The sequence below is a fragment of the Amblyomma americanum genome, chromosome 7, assembly GCF_052857255.1.
Source record: "Amblyomma americanum isolate KBUSLIRL-KWMA chromosome 7, ASM5285725v1, whole genome shotgun sequence".
In the NCBI taxonomy this organism is placed as follows: domain Eukaryota; kingdom Metazoa; phylum Arthropoda; class Arachnida; order Ixodida; family Ixodidae; genus Amblyomma; species Amblyomma americanum.
The window spans coordinates 55,522,622-55,542,034 of record NC_135503.1 but is presented as its reverse complement, the minus strand read 5'-3'; the positions used below and the strand labels follow the sequence as shown (position 1 = coordinate 55,542,034).

At 47.3% G+C, this 19,413-nt stretch overlaps 1 protein-coding gene across 1 annotated transcript in view; it reads right to left on the bottom strand.

Annotated features, from left to right (window-relative positions):
• LOC144099150 (uncharacterized) overlaps positions 1-19,413 on the bottom strand; it is a 271,400-nt gene that overhangs the window by 50,113 nt on the left and 201,874 nt on the right. Inside the window, exons 8-17 of the mRNA XM_077632265.1 lie at positions 15,906-15,982; positions 15,672-15,711; positions 15,538-15,615; positions 11,413-11,483; positions 11,177-11,216; positions 7,566-7,630; positions 7,328-7,367; positions 7,194-7,271; positions 4,603-4,986; positions 124-218 (exon numbers count right to left, since the gene is read on the bottom strand). Coding sequence (XP_077488391.1) covers positions 124-218; positions 4,603-4,986; positions 7,194-7,271; positions 7,328-7,367; positions 7,566-7,630; positions 11,177-11,216; positions 11,413-11,483; positions 15,538-15,615; positions 15,672-15,711; positions 15,906-15,982 — 968 coding nt within the window. The remainder of the gene's footprint in view (positions 1-123; positions 219-4,602; positions 4,987-7,193; positions 7,272-7,327; positions 7,368-7,565; positions 7,631-11,176; positions 11,217-11,412; positions 11,484-15,537; positions 15,616-15,671; positions 15,712-15,905; positions 15,983-19,413) is intronic.

Sequence of the window (19,413 nt, the reverse complement as noted above, 5' to 3'; positions counted from 1 at the left end):
TAGGTGCTGCGATGACTTAATACGGATGATGATAGTAGTGACAATCAGTGCGTTCTGCAACATTAAACATCTAGCATGCCTCAATTCAACAAACAGCGGTTGAAAGTTGCTTTAATGCATCACCTGTGTATGACTGTGAGCTAACCGCCTCTTCCTTGGTTTTGGCAGCTCCTGCATTGATGGATCTTGTTCCCTGGCGGTCTGCCAAGCTTCACATACTGAAATGTAAAAAAAAAAACTCATTTTTTTTTCATGCAGCCTGCAATCAGCGTCATCGCCACTGTTAAATCACAGCAAAGACTGCAGCAAATACATGCATGGTAAGGTGATCATTTAAAATGCTTCTCACCAAAATTTTTTTTACCAAAACTGTAAGAAACAGCTGTTACTACTGCCAATGTTCCTATTTACACTTTATCTCATAGTCACCTGCAGCAATGCGGACGCTAGAGACCTCCTCAGCCAATAGGAAGAGTGCGTTAAATGTGTTCCTTTGTGCGCTGTCTGCTCATAGCGTATGCAGGTATGGTTGGAAAAGAGTATAATAGAAACTTCACTGTCTAAATACCGAACACTGAAAGAACATTAGGCAGTTTTAGAATAGAGTACACACTCTTAAGTATGCTAAATGCAAGCATTTTGCAGAATATTACACTGTTTGTCACATCCACCAGCGTATGTAGAGACGCAATGACAACAGAAGCCTTTTGGCGCCATCTCATCTATAAAATGAAAACCATATCTGTCAACAAACACATTCTTTAAGCCTGGCAGTGGCAGAATCATTGCTCGAAATAAAAAATGATGTAAATTTATGATTTATGAGTCAACGTTTCAAAAAGACTGAGGCTATGAGGGATGCAGCAGTGCAGGGCTCCGGATAAAACCAGCTGGGGTTCTTTAAAGTGCACTGACATCATACAACACGTGGGCCTCTAACATTTTTAGCTCCATCAAAACGCATCCACCACGTGCAGGACCAAACACGTCTTTTAGATCAGCAGCCGAGCACCATAACCACTGAGCCACGGCAAATCAAATTTATAACTCATGGTTTTTGCAGTGGGTAATATGAATCAGTAACAGTGACAAATTCATTCTGAAGCAAATGGTTCTCCTTCAAAGCGCGCCGGCATTTTGGAAATGCTACTATAGTGTACGCAAAATTCAGACAAGCTACACTTCGGCAATAGCGCATGGAATGCGAGCACGCATTAAGGCTCAATTAGAAATAGCTTTTGGTGCACACATGCCTTAAAGCATGCTATTCCATATGCCCACTTTTACTGGCACTACATTGTGCTGCAACAAAACATGGTCTGTGCACTCATCGCAGTTTTGGTTGTGCTGCAAGGAATTACTGAGATGTAGTACAGGCATGGCATGCCTGTTCTAAAATGTGCTATTCAAATCTAGCCCTAGCTGAAATAAACTTGCAAGACTGGGGGAAAGTTTATCACTGTCTCTATGCTCACCAAAATCCTTAGCCACTGCTCGCTGCATCCCTAAGATAATCATGAAAAAACAGTCATAAGAGCTGACATGACAGTCATTTTCCCCAATCGAAGTTTGTAGTCAGCTAAGCTGTTTAGAGTGACAAATTTTATGCCAAGATGGGAAAAGAAAAGAAAAATAAAGGTTGCGCTACCTGTGCCACAACTAATCAAAAGAAAATGGAATTCTGACAGCACAACTCAAGAGAAACTGTGCAAATGACGCGCAAGATCTTGTATCATATACACCGCCACCACCGCCTCATATCTACGGTGTGACATGGCGGTTGTGGTGAGGCAGGACTATGCACATTGTGTTGATCAACAAGGCAATATAAAAATTTCAGCTTAGTAAAGGTAAACATCACTCTTACAACACACTGTTCCTAACTACAGAAAAGTTAGCTGCTGGTGCTGCAATGAAGTAGCAGTGGAACAATGCAAGCCATGAATGAAAGGGCCCGAGTTTGGTTCCCTGTTCTATCCCAGCACTGGTCTTTCATAGCATGACAGATGGCAAAACTGAACAATGCCAAGGAATCTCTTAAAGAGAAGCTGACATGGTTTTTTAAGAACTCGAGGCGAATCTTCTAGGTAAAGCATGCGAAGTATTTCAGCACTAGCATTTAAATTCGTGTCCTAATCGACGATTAAAACTGCAATACTGTTCAGGCATCTTTTTTTTTGCCACAAAGGCAATACAAACACTGCAGCAATGATCCCCTCAAAAAAAAAAAGATTGGTTATCAGGAAACGGAAGACACAGTAACTCTCTCACTGCTTGGAGGACACCTCAACCATGCCATGAGAGAATGGAGGAAAGTGGGAATGATAGAAGATGGAGAGAAAGAGGTGCCGTAGTGAAGGGGTCCAGAATAACTTTGACCACCTGGTATCTTTAATGTGCACCGACATTGCACAACAACACACTGGCGCCTTTTGTATTTCATCTCCATCAAAATGCAGCCGCCGTGGCCGGATTCAAACCAGGGTGCTCTGGCTCAGTAGCTGAGAGCCCTAACCACTGAGCCACCAAGGCAGGAGTCCCCTCAAAGACACCAGCAGCTCCTATGCCAACTGTCTTTGAAATCAGCTTTTGCGCGATGGTTCAGAGCCTTGCCCATCATTTCGTGTTTGCTAATGTGCCTTGATGCCAGTGTCAATTTTAAACATTTATTATAACTAAGGTCTGGTTTATGGTGTTTAATGTCCCAAACCAAGTCGAGCTATGAGGGATGCCGTAGTGGAGGGCTCTGAATAATTTCGACCACCCAGGGTTCTTTAACATGCACTGCACGGGTCTCTAGGGTTTCGCATCCACAGAAATGCCATCGCCGCGACCGGGATCGAACCTGCATATTTAGGGTCAGCAGCCGAGTACCATAGCCACTGAGCCACCGCGGCGGCTGATTGCAACTTAAGATTGCGACCTAAATTTTGACTGCAAATTACTCATTGGCATCCACCCAAGCACAGCCATATGGCTAGAAAGGAAAACAATAGAGCTTCCACAGAAACTTCATAATTAAAGAAAAGCGGCACCTGGCACCTGGCTGGTTGCTTACTTGCTACAGCCCACCGGGTTGTGGGCAAACTGCCCACCGTGGCAGGTGACAAGTTGTACTAAAGTTATATTAATGATTGGTCACAAGAGGTTGCTCGGGAAGGGCAACATGAGCCTCAGAAGCCCCACCGATGGCAGCACCTGTCATCACAAGGCAGTGGCACATTGCTTAACCGCTGCTCCAGAAGTGGTATGAGGACCTCCAGAGCTCCACGAAAGTAAACTAGAGTGTGACCAATCCTGCATATAAGACCATTAGCATTGCTGTCCGAATCGCTTCCATCCGTCAACAATGGATCCGAACACCAGAACTGAAGTTAAAACCGAAATGCTAACACACGTAATTCGCATCTAGCCCAACTATGCAAACTGAGCGTCATTGTTTTTTTACAAAAGGAGGAGCACTAGTCTCACCATGTTGCACAAATCGAATGAATTTATAACTGTAAACATAGCAACTTCATGCAGTTGTGTTCATTTATAATGACCACTGACTTTGTATGAATGAGATCGATGTGGCATTAAAATAGGCATCAGGGCTAAGGCACTGAGTTTTGGGTAGATTGGACGTCCCCAGAAATGGTGTTCTGTTGCAACGAAAAAACAAACGCAAGAAGCCCATGTGCAAGAGCACGCTGTGCAGCTGCAATCTTCATCATGAACATACTGCACGAGCATCAAAAATTTTCCACACACAGTGAAAATGATGCCGATACACGTATTTAACAGAAAGGACGAAAATATCCATGGAAGCCATGCATTGTCCTGTCTCACACAAACTTCAAAGCTCGCTTTGAGGCTACCCCAGTAAGCCTGCTTCCCATTCAACCACAAACGCTCGCAATTCCCTAGATATTGCCCAAGCTATAGGCATTGATCACGAATGTCTCTGAGCTGAGATGAAACGTTACATGGCAGAAAAATCATGAGGCCAATCGTGCACAATTACATGGCTCTTAGCCTCAAGTGGATGGACGGATCGCACCTTGCAGTTTCACCATCGGCCACGCTGCCTGTGAGACTTTCACAACCTTACAAGAGTAACTGCCATTTGCCTCGCCCAAAACTCTGACAGCATATAACACCAAACGGTGTCTATGCATCGCGGCCATGCCTGCGTGTAGCATCCGCACAGGCTTTTTGCCCACAAGCTGCCGCTTGTCAGCACTCACCAAAGACGGCGTCTTGACAGATGCAATTTTCCATTTATGCGGAAATCATCGCATGTGTGCGAGTTAATCATACCACCAAATAATTTTTGCATCATAATTAAGCACCACCTTTGATCGTAGCTGGAATCACACCGAAGAAAGGTAGACTGGATGGCGCAGCTTATCTGGTTTGGTGCACGACACAAGAGTAGCGTCACTGCAATAAAGGCCAGCAAAGGAACTCTGAGTGCATATCACAACTGTATGCGACATCTCCAGCACTGAATGTCAAAGCTGTAAAATCTGAAAATTACAATAGTGTCATCCTCCACCTTCTATGACACACTGTTTGTTGATGGTGGTCCACCATATGTACATGTGGAAGGAGACCTACATTCATCTTTTGGCCCTTGTTCCGACAGCAGCGGATCCAATACAGGTATCGACTGCACCGGCCGAGGAGGCCATGTCAGCTGTGGTTGTTTTGGAACAGGTGGGGGCAGTTCGCCAGCTGGCAAGGCTGGCTGCAACGGAGCCGTAGGTGGTGCGAACTGCACTGGTGCCAGTGATGCCACTGATGTAGGAGGCCGACCAGTTAGTGGCGGTGATGGAGGGAGTGGGGAAAGTGCACGCGGAATCTTCATCTCAGCTATGGCGGATAAGCACTCCTCTAGGCTAGGCTCCGGTGGCTCGTGCTCATCAGCTGCCAGTAGCTCTTCCAAATGCAGACTCCCTGGGTCAGCTTCATCGCTTGCATCCATTTCGCTGCTGCTGTCAACTGCAGCATAGGAGAATACAGCCATCTGTTTTCTGCCAAGTTCAGGTAGAAAGCCAACCCCCCATCATTCCAAGGAAGAAATAATGAAGGCAAGGACACAGTGAGATCTGTCTGTGCAACCACAAGGAAACCTTTTCTTTGCACTGCAAACTTGCATTCAGACCCTTTTTCATGTTCAATACCTTCTACTGTTATCAGAAACTCTCATCTTTTTAAACAACTCGAGCAACTGCAGAACATAAAAAGAGCAACACTCTCAAGCCACGCCATAGTGAGACACTAACACAGTAAAAGCTCATTATTCAAACATCAAGGGTGCACAAAATGTTTGTTCAGAGCTCAAATTATTGAATGATCCCGAAAAAAACTGACAAGAACCAGTTCCAGCACGGTAAATTCATTTAATGAAAGAATGGGCAATGGTCGCCTGCTTTTGAGATCAAAACAGAGCAACAGTAACTACTTTTCACATTTCCATCAATGCTCTGTTGTGTGCACATTGTTGGAAGCGTCAAAGTAGATGTGCTCCAAAATGATAAGGGCATCTGCAGAACCCTTCACAGTGTGATACAGTGAAGAACCCCAAAAGCGGCTGCGTCGCGTGTGAGGACACTTTACTGCAAAGCGAACTGCATGTGATGAGCACAGTTTCAGAGCAAAAGAAGAACCACGCAGACAGAAGTGAGGGAAAGCTTCAGCAGGGCATCAACGCTCGAAGTGGCTCGCATATGGGCTCAGTAGCCTGGCTGATACACGACCGATACTCGGCGCAGCCACGGGCTGGCACGGGGCTTGTGCGAAGCTCAGAAAAGCGCTACCAGTACCACATGCTCAACCTATTCTCAGAGACGGGACTGCCCATTCATCACCGTGATTGCCGATACGTGCACATCAGAGGTGTGTAGGGGACTCTGCAGCATGCAATCAATTCGGGTTTGAGTAGGACTATTTTGACGATCACTTGCCATGCCAATCATACTTAGAAGAGGCCTCCCTTAGGAAGCCAGTTTGAATGAACCTGTGAGAGACCAGCAGCATGTGAATTAGCGAGCGTGCAACTAATAGACCTGCAGAGGCATTGGCCGCAACTACGGCGGCGGTTCAAATTATCCAGTTTTCCGAATTAATGAGAGTCAAATTAACGAGCTCAGAAATTACACTGCAAAAGACACCACAAAACTAAGTGCGCAAAAAACAAACACACAACTGTGGCTTGTGCAATGCACACATCAAGAAAATGCTAGAAATGGCACTAATCACAGCATGATTGCTACTAGGCCACTAATGAGTGCTGGCATTCTACCCGGCTCCTGGTAGCCAGCAAAAGCTAATAATCTGACAGTGTTTCCAAGCTGAAATTCAGAGCGGCTGCATGGCCCCCTTTGACAGTCTGCTAGCAAAGAGGTTTTTAAAAAAAAAAGACCTGAAAAGTTTCTCATGGTGAGGTCGTCACATCACGAGTCAAGTAAAAGTTGTTCACGTCAAAATTCCAGTTACTGCCAGCACAACCGTGCGCAAATGTTTAGGCCACTTCCTCGCCTATTTCACTGGAGCACTGACTCGCCAGGCTAATAAATGGAGCTGAAGGTGGCTGTACTTTCAAAGCTACTGCTGTGAGCCACAGCAATACCCCAATTCAGTGCGTGCACACATGGAATGGCGCTGTCATGCCAGTCAAAGCGAGATTCTCTACATTCCAACAGCGCTCCACGTGGATCAATGTCTCAAATGGCTTCCAGCCAGCTCTGAGCACAGCCAGATGAATAGAGCAGTCTCTATTTTGCACTGAATGCACTTAGACAATGATGATTATGCACTACACCAGCCCACGATCAGTCAAATAGACAGGGCATGCTTCTTCCTCGGTGTCGCAGACAGGGACCCAGAGCTGTTACAGGACTGTTCAGACACAATCACAGGGCACTGATGCTCATAGGTGATTTTTTTTTAGCAGCGCTCACTGCGGATGAATATACGAAAAAGATAAGAATGGCTACACAAATTAAAAAGGTTTGGATATCCAATGCATGATCTAATGATGCTCCTTAATTTGCATGTCCTTTGGAGATGTGCCACATTGAGCCAACTAAAATAAGGCAGGGGTCGAGCATGTATTGCGCTACTGGTGGCAAGGGCCAACTGCCCACTGCCTCTCCTCATGCAAGCATGCACCTCAGCCGGAAGCGGAAGCAGCACATGCCCCCCACCTTCTCTAGTTCCCAGCAGCTCCATTGAGAGGTCCGTGATGCATGCGAGCTCCTCCTCTAGTTCCTTGGTCAGGAGCCCTGCAAACAAACAGGCTGCAGCTGCCACAGCAAGGGTGGTATGGAATGAAACTTACCTTGGTGCCTGAGCTGCTGGCCAATCTTCTTGCACTCTTCCTGCATGAACAAGCCAGCACTTTACAACAGTCTGCTTATGGACCGACGCAAAAGGCCCATGAAGAGAAAACAACAAAAGAGCGTGACACGAGAGACGAAAGAGTACTATGAAGACCAGCTACCATTTCTTTTTACCATCTGAACATAACAGCAGCTTCCCGGATTTGAAAAGGGGGCAAAATAAGACGTAAAACATACCACTACATCCTCTGTCTTTTTCTTCTCCAGTTCCTCGGTAGTAATCTCCATCTGCAGCCGGTTCACTGCAGAAACAGAACCTCCTTCTCACAGCCAACTGTTTGATCACACAGAGCCCATCAATAAACCAGCGACAAAGGAGCAACACTAAACACGTATTCATGGTGTAAAGCCCTCCATAACAGCCGACGCAAATACAGACTTGGATGCAGCATTCGATATGACCGGCAATGACAGGCTCTCTCGAAAACAACAGTTCTTCAGAAATTTCTAGCCCAGCTCTTACAAGATGAGTTAACAATATCGAGTACAATGTGGCCAACTGCCACAAAATGTTTCGCCTTGAAAAAAAACTTTTTGCCAATGCTGTGTCAAAAGAGAGCTCTAAAAACAAGAGACAGCATTCGTAATAGAAGTAAGTGAATCAGGATTCACTCTCAAAGGTTGTTGTTTTTGAAACCCAAACATTAAAAAAGAAAGCCGTTACCAAGTGCCATAAATGAATATGAATGGGATCACTCGGAATAACTCGCCACCACAGTTTTTTTTTTTTTTAAGCGAAATTTGTTGACCCAGGGCATCAGTGATGGTTGAAGGTGTGATGAAGGATGTAGTAGAGATTAAATGAATGGAAAAAGGCTGGCTGATTTAATGAAGTCCAGTAGAGAACGATGGTACGGTCCCTGCGTAGAGGCAATGTATGAAGCAGGGTTGCTAGGTGAAAGACCCGCTACCATCAGGTGCCGGATCCTTGTAGACTTGAGAGTTGGGCAGTCCCACATTAAGTGATGAATGTCAGCTTCAATGTCCTCATGTTTACATAAAGGACACGCTGGCCGAGGAAACATATCTCGGTACTGAGGCCACTTCCGAGTAACGACTGGTGTGAGGGCAACCCTGACCCGGATCATCCTAAGCGCAACCTCCTCTGCACGGGTAAGACGGCGGGGGAGGATCACTGCTGCCCGTAGAAACACAGCAAGTGGGCATGTGTTACACGAGTGTATAGCCAATCCCATGAATTTACAGCACTGAAAATGAACGCCCGTGAACAGGGACGGCATTTTGTTTCGTGTCATCAGCTTTCGTCTTCTGCAGCCACTTAGAGATGGTGCTGATAGTGCAGACTTTCAATTACTTCTGACCAAGCCAGGCAAGTGCTCTGCTGGAATGCAACGTGAAAGAAAACCGATACCACATGCTGCAAGAAGCTTGCTACTTTCCGTACTTCGGAAGCGCTTGTGGCACACATGTTCCAGCATCCCCGACAGCTGCACACCGTTTCGGCATGTTATTCGCCCCTTAATAAACTTTACCACATTACCAAACCTAGGATTGCCAAGCCACGCTCTAGCCACCAGCAATGCAATTCATGCTTTCCATAATGCATCACTCCCAACGGGCCCTGCCGGAGGAGGGATCTCGGTTTTCCGGACTTATCTTGCAACTTAACTGAATGCACGACATGTCACCAGGTGTGAGCGTCGTCTGCTACAGACAATAGCCATTCTACAACAGGTGTGCAATTTTGTTACAACTAGTTTGATGACTTACCCAGAACATTAAGAGCCTATCTGGGCAATGCAAAATTTCGTTGCGGCGTGCCTTTGAGCAGGTGTCAGGTGCTTGGTCTTTTAAAGAACTAGGAACATCAATACTCCAGGTACCGCTTTTTTGTTTGTAACAATTGCAGTGCCTTAGCAACAATGCAACTATGGATAAATGCCACATTGTGCGTTAGATAATTAATTGCAGTTCTAACCTTCTCCCAGAGCATTGGTTTTGGTTTCCGTGGGCTATGACGCACAAGGGTTTCTACACAGATCTGCCACTAGTCGCAAGCACTCACAGAACAGTGATGCTTCCATTTCTCCGTTGTTTGCTGCGCGACTGCACAGGACTTGTGATGCTTCTATGTGAGAGCCTTCCACATCACAGCGCAAAAGAAACTGAAGCCCGAACTCTGGAAGAAGGGTCGGGCTATAATTAGTTACTTAACACATACTGCGGCATATATCTTTTATAGTTCCATCATTCCTATGGCCCTGTGCTGCATTATAAATATATAAAAACAAAGCCTGATAAATTGGTGTCTTTACTCGCGTGAGGCAAGGGCAATGCATCATTCTGGCTTCTGTTTTCTTTTTGATCAGCCAAGCTGACTTATCCAGGTGAAGTCAGTTCCTATCCCTCCCTCTGCACTCTCTTTTCCATCTTCCTTCCCACGTCCTCCTTATTATTTCCTTTTGTAGCGATAGCTACACTACGACACCACTTCGAGCCTTCAGCGTGGCACCCCTTGAGCTCCGTGGCGGCGCCATGGCTGATCACGTGGTGCGAAGCAGCTGGTGCCGGCGGCGCAGCACGCCGGCGAAACCGAGTGGGGGCGACTGGAGAGGTGGAGAGTGTGAATCCACGTCGAGGGACGAAGATGAAGAAGGAACACCCAGCGAAATGGAGCGGCAAATGACTGACTTTGCAATTCGATTGAGCGAGCTCCACTCGGCCAGATGTAGCTCTCGCGTCACTCCAGGTTTGACCAGGGCTAAACCATAGCCAATTTTTTTCCTTTTCAGTTTGAAAAGCAGCTTAGGTGAACATTCTACAGAGCAGCCCACCTTGGTTATCTCATATTGTATTATCACGCAAGCACAGAGCTGATGTACACTTTGAGTCCCATTCTCCCGGGCAAAGCAGTGAGCGGCCAGTGCCACTACTGAGAAATTAACCGTATGGGTCTCCTAAAAGCTTGTTCTTTTACCTCTCCCATAAGGAAAAAGGAAAATACCCAGACACCATTTCCACCATTTCACTGGAGCGCTGACTCACCAGTCTAAAAAGTGGAGCTGAAGGTGGCCGCACTTTCAAAGCTACTGCTGCTAGCCTCAGTATTACTCCAATGCAGTGCGTGCACGTGTGGAATGGCACTGTCATGCCAGTCAAAGCGGGATTCTCTACAGTCCAACAGCGCTCGACCTGGATCAATGTCTCAAATGGCTTCCAGCATGCTCTGAGCACAGCCAGATGAAAAGAGCAGTCCCTAATTAGCACTGAATGCACTTAAACGATGACGATTATACACTACACCAGCCCCCAATCAGTCAAATAGACAGGGCATGCTCCTTCCTCGCTGTCACAGACCCAGAGCTGTTACAGGACTGTTAAGACACAATAACCGGGCACTGATGCTCATAGGATATTTTTTTTTTTTTGAGCAGCGCTCACTGCGGATGGATATATGAAAAACGATAAAAAGAATGGCAACACAAATGAAAAAGGTTTGGATATCCAATGCATGATCTAATGATGCTCCTTAATTTGCATGTCCTTTGGAGATGTGCCACATTGAGCCAACTAAAATAAGGCAGGGGTCGAGCATGTATTGCACTACTGGTGGCAAGGGCCAATTGCCCACTGCGTCTCCTCGTGCAAGCATGCACGTCAGCCGGAAGCGGAAGCAGCACGTGCCCCCCCCCCCTTCTCTAGTTCCCAGCTGCTCCATTGAGAGGCTCGTGATGCATGCGAGCTCCTCCTCTAGTTCCTTGGTCAGGAGCCCTGCAAACAAACAGGCTGCAGCTGCCACAGCAAGGGTGGTAGGGAATGAAACTTACCTGGGGGCCTGAGCTGCTGGGCAATCTTCTTGCACTCTTCCTGCATGAACAAGCCAGCACTTTACAACAGTCTGCTTATGGACCGACGCAAAAGGCCCATGAAGAGAAAACAACAAAAGAGCGTGACACGAGACAAAAGAGTACTATGAAGACCAGCTACCATTTCTTTTTACCATCTGAACATAACAGCAGCTTCCCGGATTTGAAAAGGGGGCAAAATAAGACGTAAAACATACCACTACAGCCTCTGTCTTCTTCTTCTCCTCCTCCAGTTCCTCGGTAGTAATCTCCATCTGCAGCCGGTTCACTGCAGAAACAGAACCTCCTTCTCACAGCCAACTGCTTGATCACACAGAGGCCATCAATAAACCAGCGACAAAGGAGCAACACTAAACACGTATTCATGGTGTGAAGTCCTCCATAACAGCCGACGCAAATACAGACTTGGCCAGAGCATTCGACATGACCGGCAATGACATGCTCTCTCGAAAACAACAGTTCTTCAGAAATTTCTAGCCCAGCTCTTACATGATGAGCTAACAATATCGAGCACAATGTGGCCAACTGCCACAAAATGTTTCGCCTTGAAAAAAAACTTTTTGCCAATGCTGTGTCAAAAGAGAGCCCTAAAAACAAGAGATAGCATTCGTAATAGAAGTAAGTGAATCAGGATTCACTCTCAAAGGTTGTTGTTTTTGAAACCGAAACTTTAAAAAGGAAAGCCGTTACCAAGTGCCATAAATGAATATGAATGGGATCGGCACCACAGTTTTTTTTTTTTTTAAGCGAAATTTGTTGGCCCAGGGCATCAATGACGGTTGAAGGTGTGATGAAGGATGTAGTAGAGATTAAATGAATGGAAAAAGGCTGGCTGATTTGATGAAGTCCAGTAGAGAACGATGGTACGGTCCCTGCGTCCAGGCAATGTATGAAGCAGGGTTACTTCGTGAAAGACCCGCAACCATCAGGTGCCGGATCCTTGTAAGCTTGAGAGCTGGGCAGTCCCACAGTAAGTGATGAATGTCGGCTTCAATGTCCTCGTGTTTACATACCGGACACCCTGGCCGAGGAAACATATCTAGGTACAGAGGCCACTTCCGAGTGATGGCTGGTGTGAGGGCAACCCTGACCTGGATCCTCCTAAGCGCAACCTGCTCTGCACGGGTAGGGTATAACCGCGGGGGGAGGATCACTGCTGCCCACAGAAACACAGCAAGTGGGCATATGTTACAAGTATGTAATGCCAATCGCATGAATTTACAGCACTGTAAATGAACGCCCATGAACAGGGACGGCATTTTGTTTCGTGTCATAAGCTTTCGTCTTCTGCAGCCACCTAGAGATGGTGCTGATAGTGCAGACTTTCAATTCATTCTGACCAAGCCAGGCAAGTGCTCTCCTGGAATGCAACGTGAAGGAAAACTGATCACCATAGGCTGCACTAAGCCTGCGATTTTCCGTACTTCGGAAGCGCATGTGGCACACAAGTTCCAGCACCCCCGACAGCTGCACACCGTTTCGACATGGTAATCGCCCCTTAAAAAAAATGGCCAGGCTTAGCTTGGTTAAGCCAAGAATGCGTTGCATATCTCGATGGAGTTCCGTGCTGCTCCGTTGACTCGATAGGCTATTGACTCGATCGCCATTGAAACTGCCCGTGCAGCAGCGCTCGATCGCCTTTGAGTCAATGGAATATCGGTTCGAGGGCCCTCGAAATGCCCGTGTGACAGGGGTATAAGACTGTCCCGGCGAAGGAGCGCAGCTCTTTTATACATATGCCGTGACGTCAATCATAGCGCAGCGCCCCTAGCGGGAGGAGCGGGAGGAGCGGGAGTCAGGTGGTGGCTGCGGCCGCGCGCGACCGCGCCAGTTGGGGCCCAGCTTTTCCTCCGTGACGTCACGCGCCAGCGCAGCGCCCCTAGCGGGAGGAGCGGGAGTCAGGTGGTAGCTGCGGCCGCGCGAGTTGGGGCCCACCTTTTCCTCCGTGACGTCACGCGCCGTCGCAGCGCCCCTAGCGGCAGGAGCGGGAGTCAGGTGGTGGCTGCGGCCGCGCGCGACCGTGCGAGTTGGGGCCCAGCTTTTCCTCCGGCTGTCGTGACGTCACGTCGCGTGGTTGCACTAAAGGTCAACGGTGGCTGCCCGGCCGCGCCCAAGGGCTGAACTGAGTGATTGCAATATGCAACGCATAAAAACTTTACCACATTACCAAACCTAGGACTGCCAAGCCACGCTCTAGCCTCCAGCCCTGCACTTCATGCTCTCCATAATGCGCTCACTTACAACGGGCCCTGCCCGAGGAGGGATCTCGGTTTTCCGGACCTATCTTGCAACTTGCCTGACTACACGGTATGACACCAGGTGCAAGCGTCATCTGCTACAGACAACGGTACCAATTCTTTAAAAGGTGTGGAACTTTGTTACAATTGCTTTGATGGCTTAAGCAGCACATTAAGAGGACATCTGGGCAATGCAAAATTTCGTCGCGGCTGGCCTTTGAGCAGGTGTCAGTTGCTTGGTCGTTTAAAGAACTAGGAACATCAATACTCCAGGTACCGCTTTTTTGTTTGTAACAGTGCGCAGGGTCTTAGCAACAATGCAACTATGAATAAATGCCACATTGTGCGTTAGATAATTACAGCTCTAACCTTCTCCCAGAGCGTTGGTTTTGGTTTCCGTGGGCTACGACGCACAAGGGTTTCTACACAGAGCTGCCACTAGTCGCAAGCACTCATGGAACAGTGATGCTTCCATTTCTCCGCTGTTTGCTGTGCGACTGCACCGGACTTGTGATGCTTCTATGTGAGAGCCTTCCACATCACAGCCCAAAGGAAACTGAAGCCCGAACTCTAGAATAAGGGTCGGGCTATAATTAGTTACTTAACACATACTGCGGCATATATCTTTTCTAGTTCCATCATTCCTAAGGCCCTGTGCTGCATTATAAATATATAAAAACAAAGCCTGATAAATTGGTGTCTTTACTCGCGTGAGGCAAGGGCAATGCATCATTCTGGCTTCTGTTTTCTTTTTGATCAGCCAAGCTGACTTATCCAAATGAAGTCAGTTCCTATCCCTCCCTCTGCACTCTCTTTTCCATCTTCCTTTACACGTCCTCCTTATTATTTCCTTTTGTAGCGATAGCTACACTACGACACCACTTCGAGCCTTCAGCATGGCACCCCTTGAGCTCCGTGGCTGCGCCGTGGCTGGTCACGTGGTGCGAAGCAGCTGCTGCTGCCGGCGGCGCAGCACGCCGCGAAACCGAGTGGGGGCGACTAGAGAGGGGGAGAGTGTGAATCTACATCGAGGGACGAAGATGAAGAAGGAACACCCAGCGAAATGGAGCGGCAAAAGATTGACTTTGCAATTCGATTGAGCGAGCTCCACTCGGCCAGATGTAGCTCTCGCGTCACTCCAGGTTTGACCAGGGTTAAACCACAGCCAATTTTTTTCCTTTTCAGTTTGAAAAGCAGCTTAGGTGAACATTCTGCAGAGCAGCCCACCTTGGTTATCTCATATTGTATTATCCCGCAAGCACAGAGCTGATGTACACTTTTGAGTCCCATTCTCCCGGGCAAAGCAGCGAGCGGCCAGTGCCTCTACTGAGAAATTAACCATATGGCTCTCCTAAAAGCTTGTTCTTTTAACTCTCCCATAAGGAAAAAGGAAAATACCCAGACACCATTTCCACCATTTCACTGGAGCGCCGACTCACCAAGCTAAAAAGTGGAGCTGAAGGTGGCCGTACTTTCAAAGCTACTGCTGCTAGCCTCAGTAATACTCCAATGCAGTGCGTGCACGTGTGGAATGGCACTGTCATGCCAGTCAAAGTGGGATTCTCTACAGTCCAACAGCACTTGACCTGGATCAATGTCTCAAATGGCTTCCAGCTCTGAGCACATCCAGATGAATAGAGCAGTCTCTATTTTGCAGTGAATGCAACTTAGACGATGATGATTATGCATTACACCAGCCCCCAATCAGTCAAATAGATAGGGCACGCTTCTTCCTCGCTATCGCAGACCCAGAGCTGTTACAGGACTGTTAAGACACAATCACAGGGCACTGATGCTCATAGGAGATTTTTTTTTTTTTTCAGCAGCGCTCACTGCGGATGGATATATAAAAAAAGATAAAAGGAATGGTTACACAAATGAAAAAGGTTTGGATATCCAATGGATGATCTAACGATGCTCCTTAGTTTGCATGTCCTTTGGAGATGTGCCGCATTGAGCCAATTAAAATACGCCTGGGGTTGAGCATGTATGACATTACTGGTGGCAAGGGCCAACTGCCCACTGCCTCTCCGCGTGTGCAAGCATGCACCTCAGCCGGAAGAGGAAGTCGCACATGTCCCCCACCTTCTGTATTTCCCAGCTGCTCCACTGGGAGGCCCGTGATGCATGCGAGCTCCTCCTCTAGTTCCTCGGTCAGGAGCCCTGCAAACAAACAGGCTGCAGCTGCCACAGCAAGCGTGGTATGGAATGAAACTTACCTTGGTGCCTGAGCTGCTGGGCAATCTTCTTGCACTCTTCCTGCATGTACAAGCCAGCACTCTACAACAGTCTGCTTATGGACCGAAGCCAAGGCCCATGAAGAGAAAACAGCAAAAGACCGTGAAACGAGAGACAAAAGAGTACTACGAGTACTACCATTTCCTTTTCCCATCTGAACATACCAGCAGCTTCCCGCATTTGAAAAGGGGGGCAAAATAAGACGTAAAACATACCACTGCAGCGTCTGCTTTCTTCTTCTCCTCCTCCAGTTCCTCGGTAGCCCTCTCCACCTCCAACCACAGCAGGTTCACTGAAGAAACAGAACCTCCTTCTCACAGCCAACAGCTTGATCACACAGAGGCCATCAATAAACCATCGACAGAGGAGCAATACTAAACAAGCATTCATGGTGTGAAGCCCTCCACAACAGCCGACGCAGATACAGACTTGGCTGGAGCATTTGACATGACCGGCAATGACATGCTCTCTCGAAAACAACATTTCTTCAGAAATTTCTAGCCCAGCTCTTACAAGATGAGCTAACAATATCGAGCACAATGTGGCCAACTGCCACAAAATGTTTCGCCCTGTAAAAAAACTTTTTGCCAATGCTGTGTCAAAAGAGAGCTCTAAAAACAAGATTCGTAATACAAGTAAGTGCATCAGGAATCACTCTCAAAGGTTGTCTTTTTTAACACCGAAACCTTAAAAAGTAAAGCCGTTACCATCCGCCATAAATGACATAAAAGAGAACACTTGGAACCACTCGGCATCACAGTTGTGGTGCTTCGAAGGATCACTGCTGCCCGTAGAAACACGGCAAGTAGGCATGTGTTACAAGTGTGTAATGCCAACCACAAGAATTTACAGCACTGAAAATGAAGGCCCGCTAACAGGGACCGCATTTTGTTTCGTGTAATCAGCTTTTGTCTTCTGCAGCCACTTAGAGATGGTGCATATCGTGCAGCTTTTGCAAGAAGTCTGTTTTATGGCTGGAATCGCTACAGACATTGCAGACTTAATTCATTCTGACCAAGCCAGGCAAGTGCTCTGCTGGAATGCAACGTGAAAGAAAACTGATCACCATATGCTGCACAAAGCTCGCTATTTTCCGTACTTCAGCAGCGCATGTGGCGTACATGTTCCAGCACCCCCGACAGCTGCACACTGTTGCGGCATGGTAATCGCCCCTTAAAGAGCTTTACCACATTACCAAGCCTAGGACTGCCAAGCCACGTTCTACCCTCCAGCCCTGCAATTCATGCTTTCCATAATGCATCACTCCCAACGGGCCCTGCCGGAGGAGGGATCTCGGTTTTCCGGACCTATCTTGCAACTTAACTGAATGCACGACATGTCACCAGGTGCGAACGTCGTCTGCTACAGACGATAGCCATTCTACAACAGGTGTGCAATTTTGTTACAACTAGTTTGATGACTTACCCAGAACATTAAGAGGCTATCTGGGCAATGCAAAATTTCGTTGCGGCTGGCCTTTGAGCAAGTGTCAGGTCCTTGGTCGTTTTAAAGAACTAGGAACATCAATACTCCATGTACCGCTTTTTGTTTGTAACAATGTGCAGTGCCTTAGCAACAATGCAACTATGAATAAATGCCACAATGTGCGTTAGGTAATTAATTACGGCTCTGACCTTCTTCCGGATCTTTGGTTTGATTTCCGTGGGCTACGAAGCAAGGGTTTCTACACATAGCTGCCACTAGTCGTAAGCACTCACAGAACAGTGATGCTTCCATTTCTCCGTTGTTTGCTGTGCAAGTGCACAGGACTTGTGATGCTTCTATGTGAGAGCCTTCCACATCATAGCCCAAAAAAAACTGAAGCCCGAACTCTGGAAGAAGGGTCGGGCTATAATTAGTTACTTAACACATACTGCGGCATATATCTTTTCTAGTTCCATCATTCCTAAGGCACAACCTGTGCTGAGTTATAAATATATAGAAACAAAGCCTGATAAATTGGTGTCTTTACTCCCGTGAGGCAAGGGCAATGCATCATTCTGGCTTCTGTTTTCTTTTTGATCAGCCAAGCTGACTTATCCAGGTGAAGTCAGTTCCTATCCCTCCCTACGCACTCTCTTTTCCATCTTCCTTCCCACGACCTCCTTATTTATTTCCTTTTGTAGCGATAGCTACACTATGCCACCACTTCGAGCCTTCAGCGTGGCACCCCTTGAGCTCCGTGGCGGCGCCGCGGCTGGTCACATGGTTGGTCATGTGGTGCGAAGCAGATGCTGCTGCCGGCGGCGCGGCATGTCGGTGAAACCGAGTAGGGGGGGAGTGGGAAAGAGTGAAGCCACGTCAAGGGACGAAGATGAAGAAGGAATGCCCAGCGAAATGGAGCGGCGAAAGACTGACTTTGCAATTCGATTGAGCGAGTTCCACTCGGCCAGATGTAGCTCTCGTGTCACTCCAGGTTTAACCACAGCCAATTTTTTTCCTTTTCAGTTTGAAAAGCAGCTTAGGCGAACATTCCGCAGAGCAGCCCACCTTGGTTATCTCATATTGCATTATCATGCAAGCACAGTGCTAATGTACACTTTGAGTCCCATTCTCCCGGGCCAAGCAGTGAGCGGCCAGTGCCACTGCTGAGAAATTAACCGTATGGCTCTTCTAAACGCTTGTTCTTTTAACTGTCCCATAAGAAAAAAAGAACATACCCAGACCCCATTTCCACTTTCCCTGCAAAACACTTGACCATTTCTAGAATGAAGTGACAACGTTGTGAATACCTAACAAGCGCAGCTGATAATTTACTTAGTGCATCACAAATGACCTTGTCCTCACAGTGCGCCATCATACATCATCTAATTTTCCCGGAAAATGCATCTGGCATCTGGTGCTCCAGCAACGAACCACAGACATCAAACATCCCGTTATGGTCGTAGAGGATAGAAATGTGTTATACAGAAGATCATGGCATCATTCACCTCAGAGATGAAATGTTACAAACCTTCGAGTACTGTTTTACAATCCTGCCATGGTGACCGTTGGCCAAATTCAGATCCTTGTTTAGGGCCTCCTCTCCAATACTGCATCAATATGGACTAGACATAGCCATACGACAAACATGCTGCCACATCTAGAAGTGCAGACACCACCAATGCTATCGATAGCAAGGTGCTAACTCCTGCAACCTGCCCCATGCTCCAAAGGAGCACTCACCGACCACTCTTGATCACAATCTCCAAGACAATCGTTAACATTGCACGCATTAATGAACAATTCTACAGCACTCCACAAGAGGAAAGGGATCCTACAGAGAATTGCGTAATTACAGCTGACTACATACCTAACAACAAAGTGCAGCCAAGGAAGGGGAAAGAGAGGCCCCAAACTCACGACCTCCAAATTTCGTGTCCTTTGCTCTACCAATTGAGCTACAGCAAAGGCTGCCTATCCAATCTTCTGCTTTCTGGGCTTTTTTTGTGTAATGTAACCGAACCTAGTGTTCACCAGCGCCACCCTCGTCCACAGCAGCGGTCCTGTATTACTGCAACAGCCACATAGGGACACGATCAAATGGTGAGGACGGAAGCTGTGCGAGAACCCTCTTACGGGGTCAAGACTGCCAGGAAGAAGAGGGGCTCATAACAACATACATGACGGGAGCCAACAGTAACCACACCCTAGGAGGAGCGCATAGGGCATTTTCTTTCTATTTTTATTTGTTGTGTTCATCGTTGGGAAAATAATAGGGTTAATATTTTAAAGATAACTGAG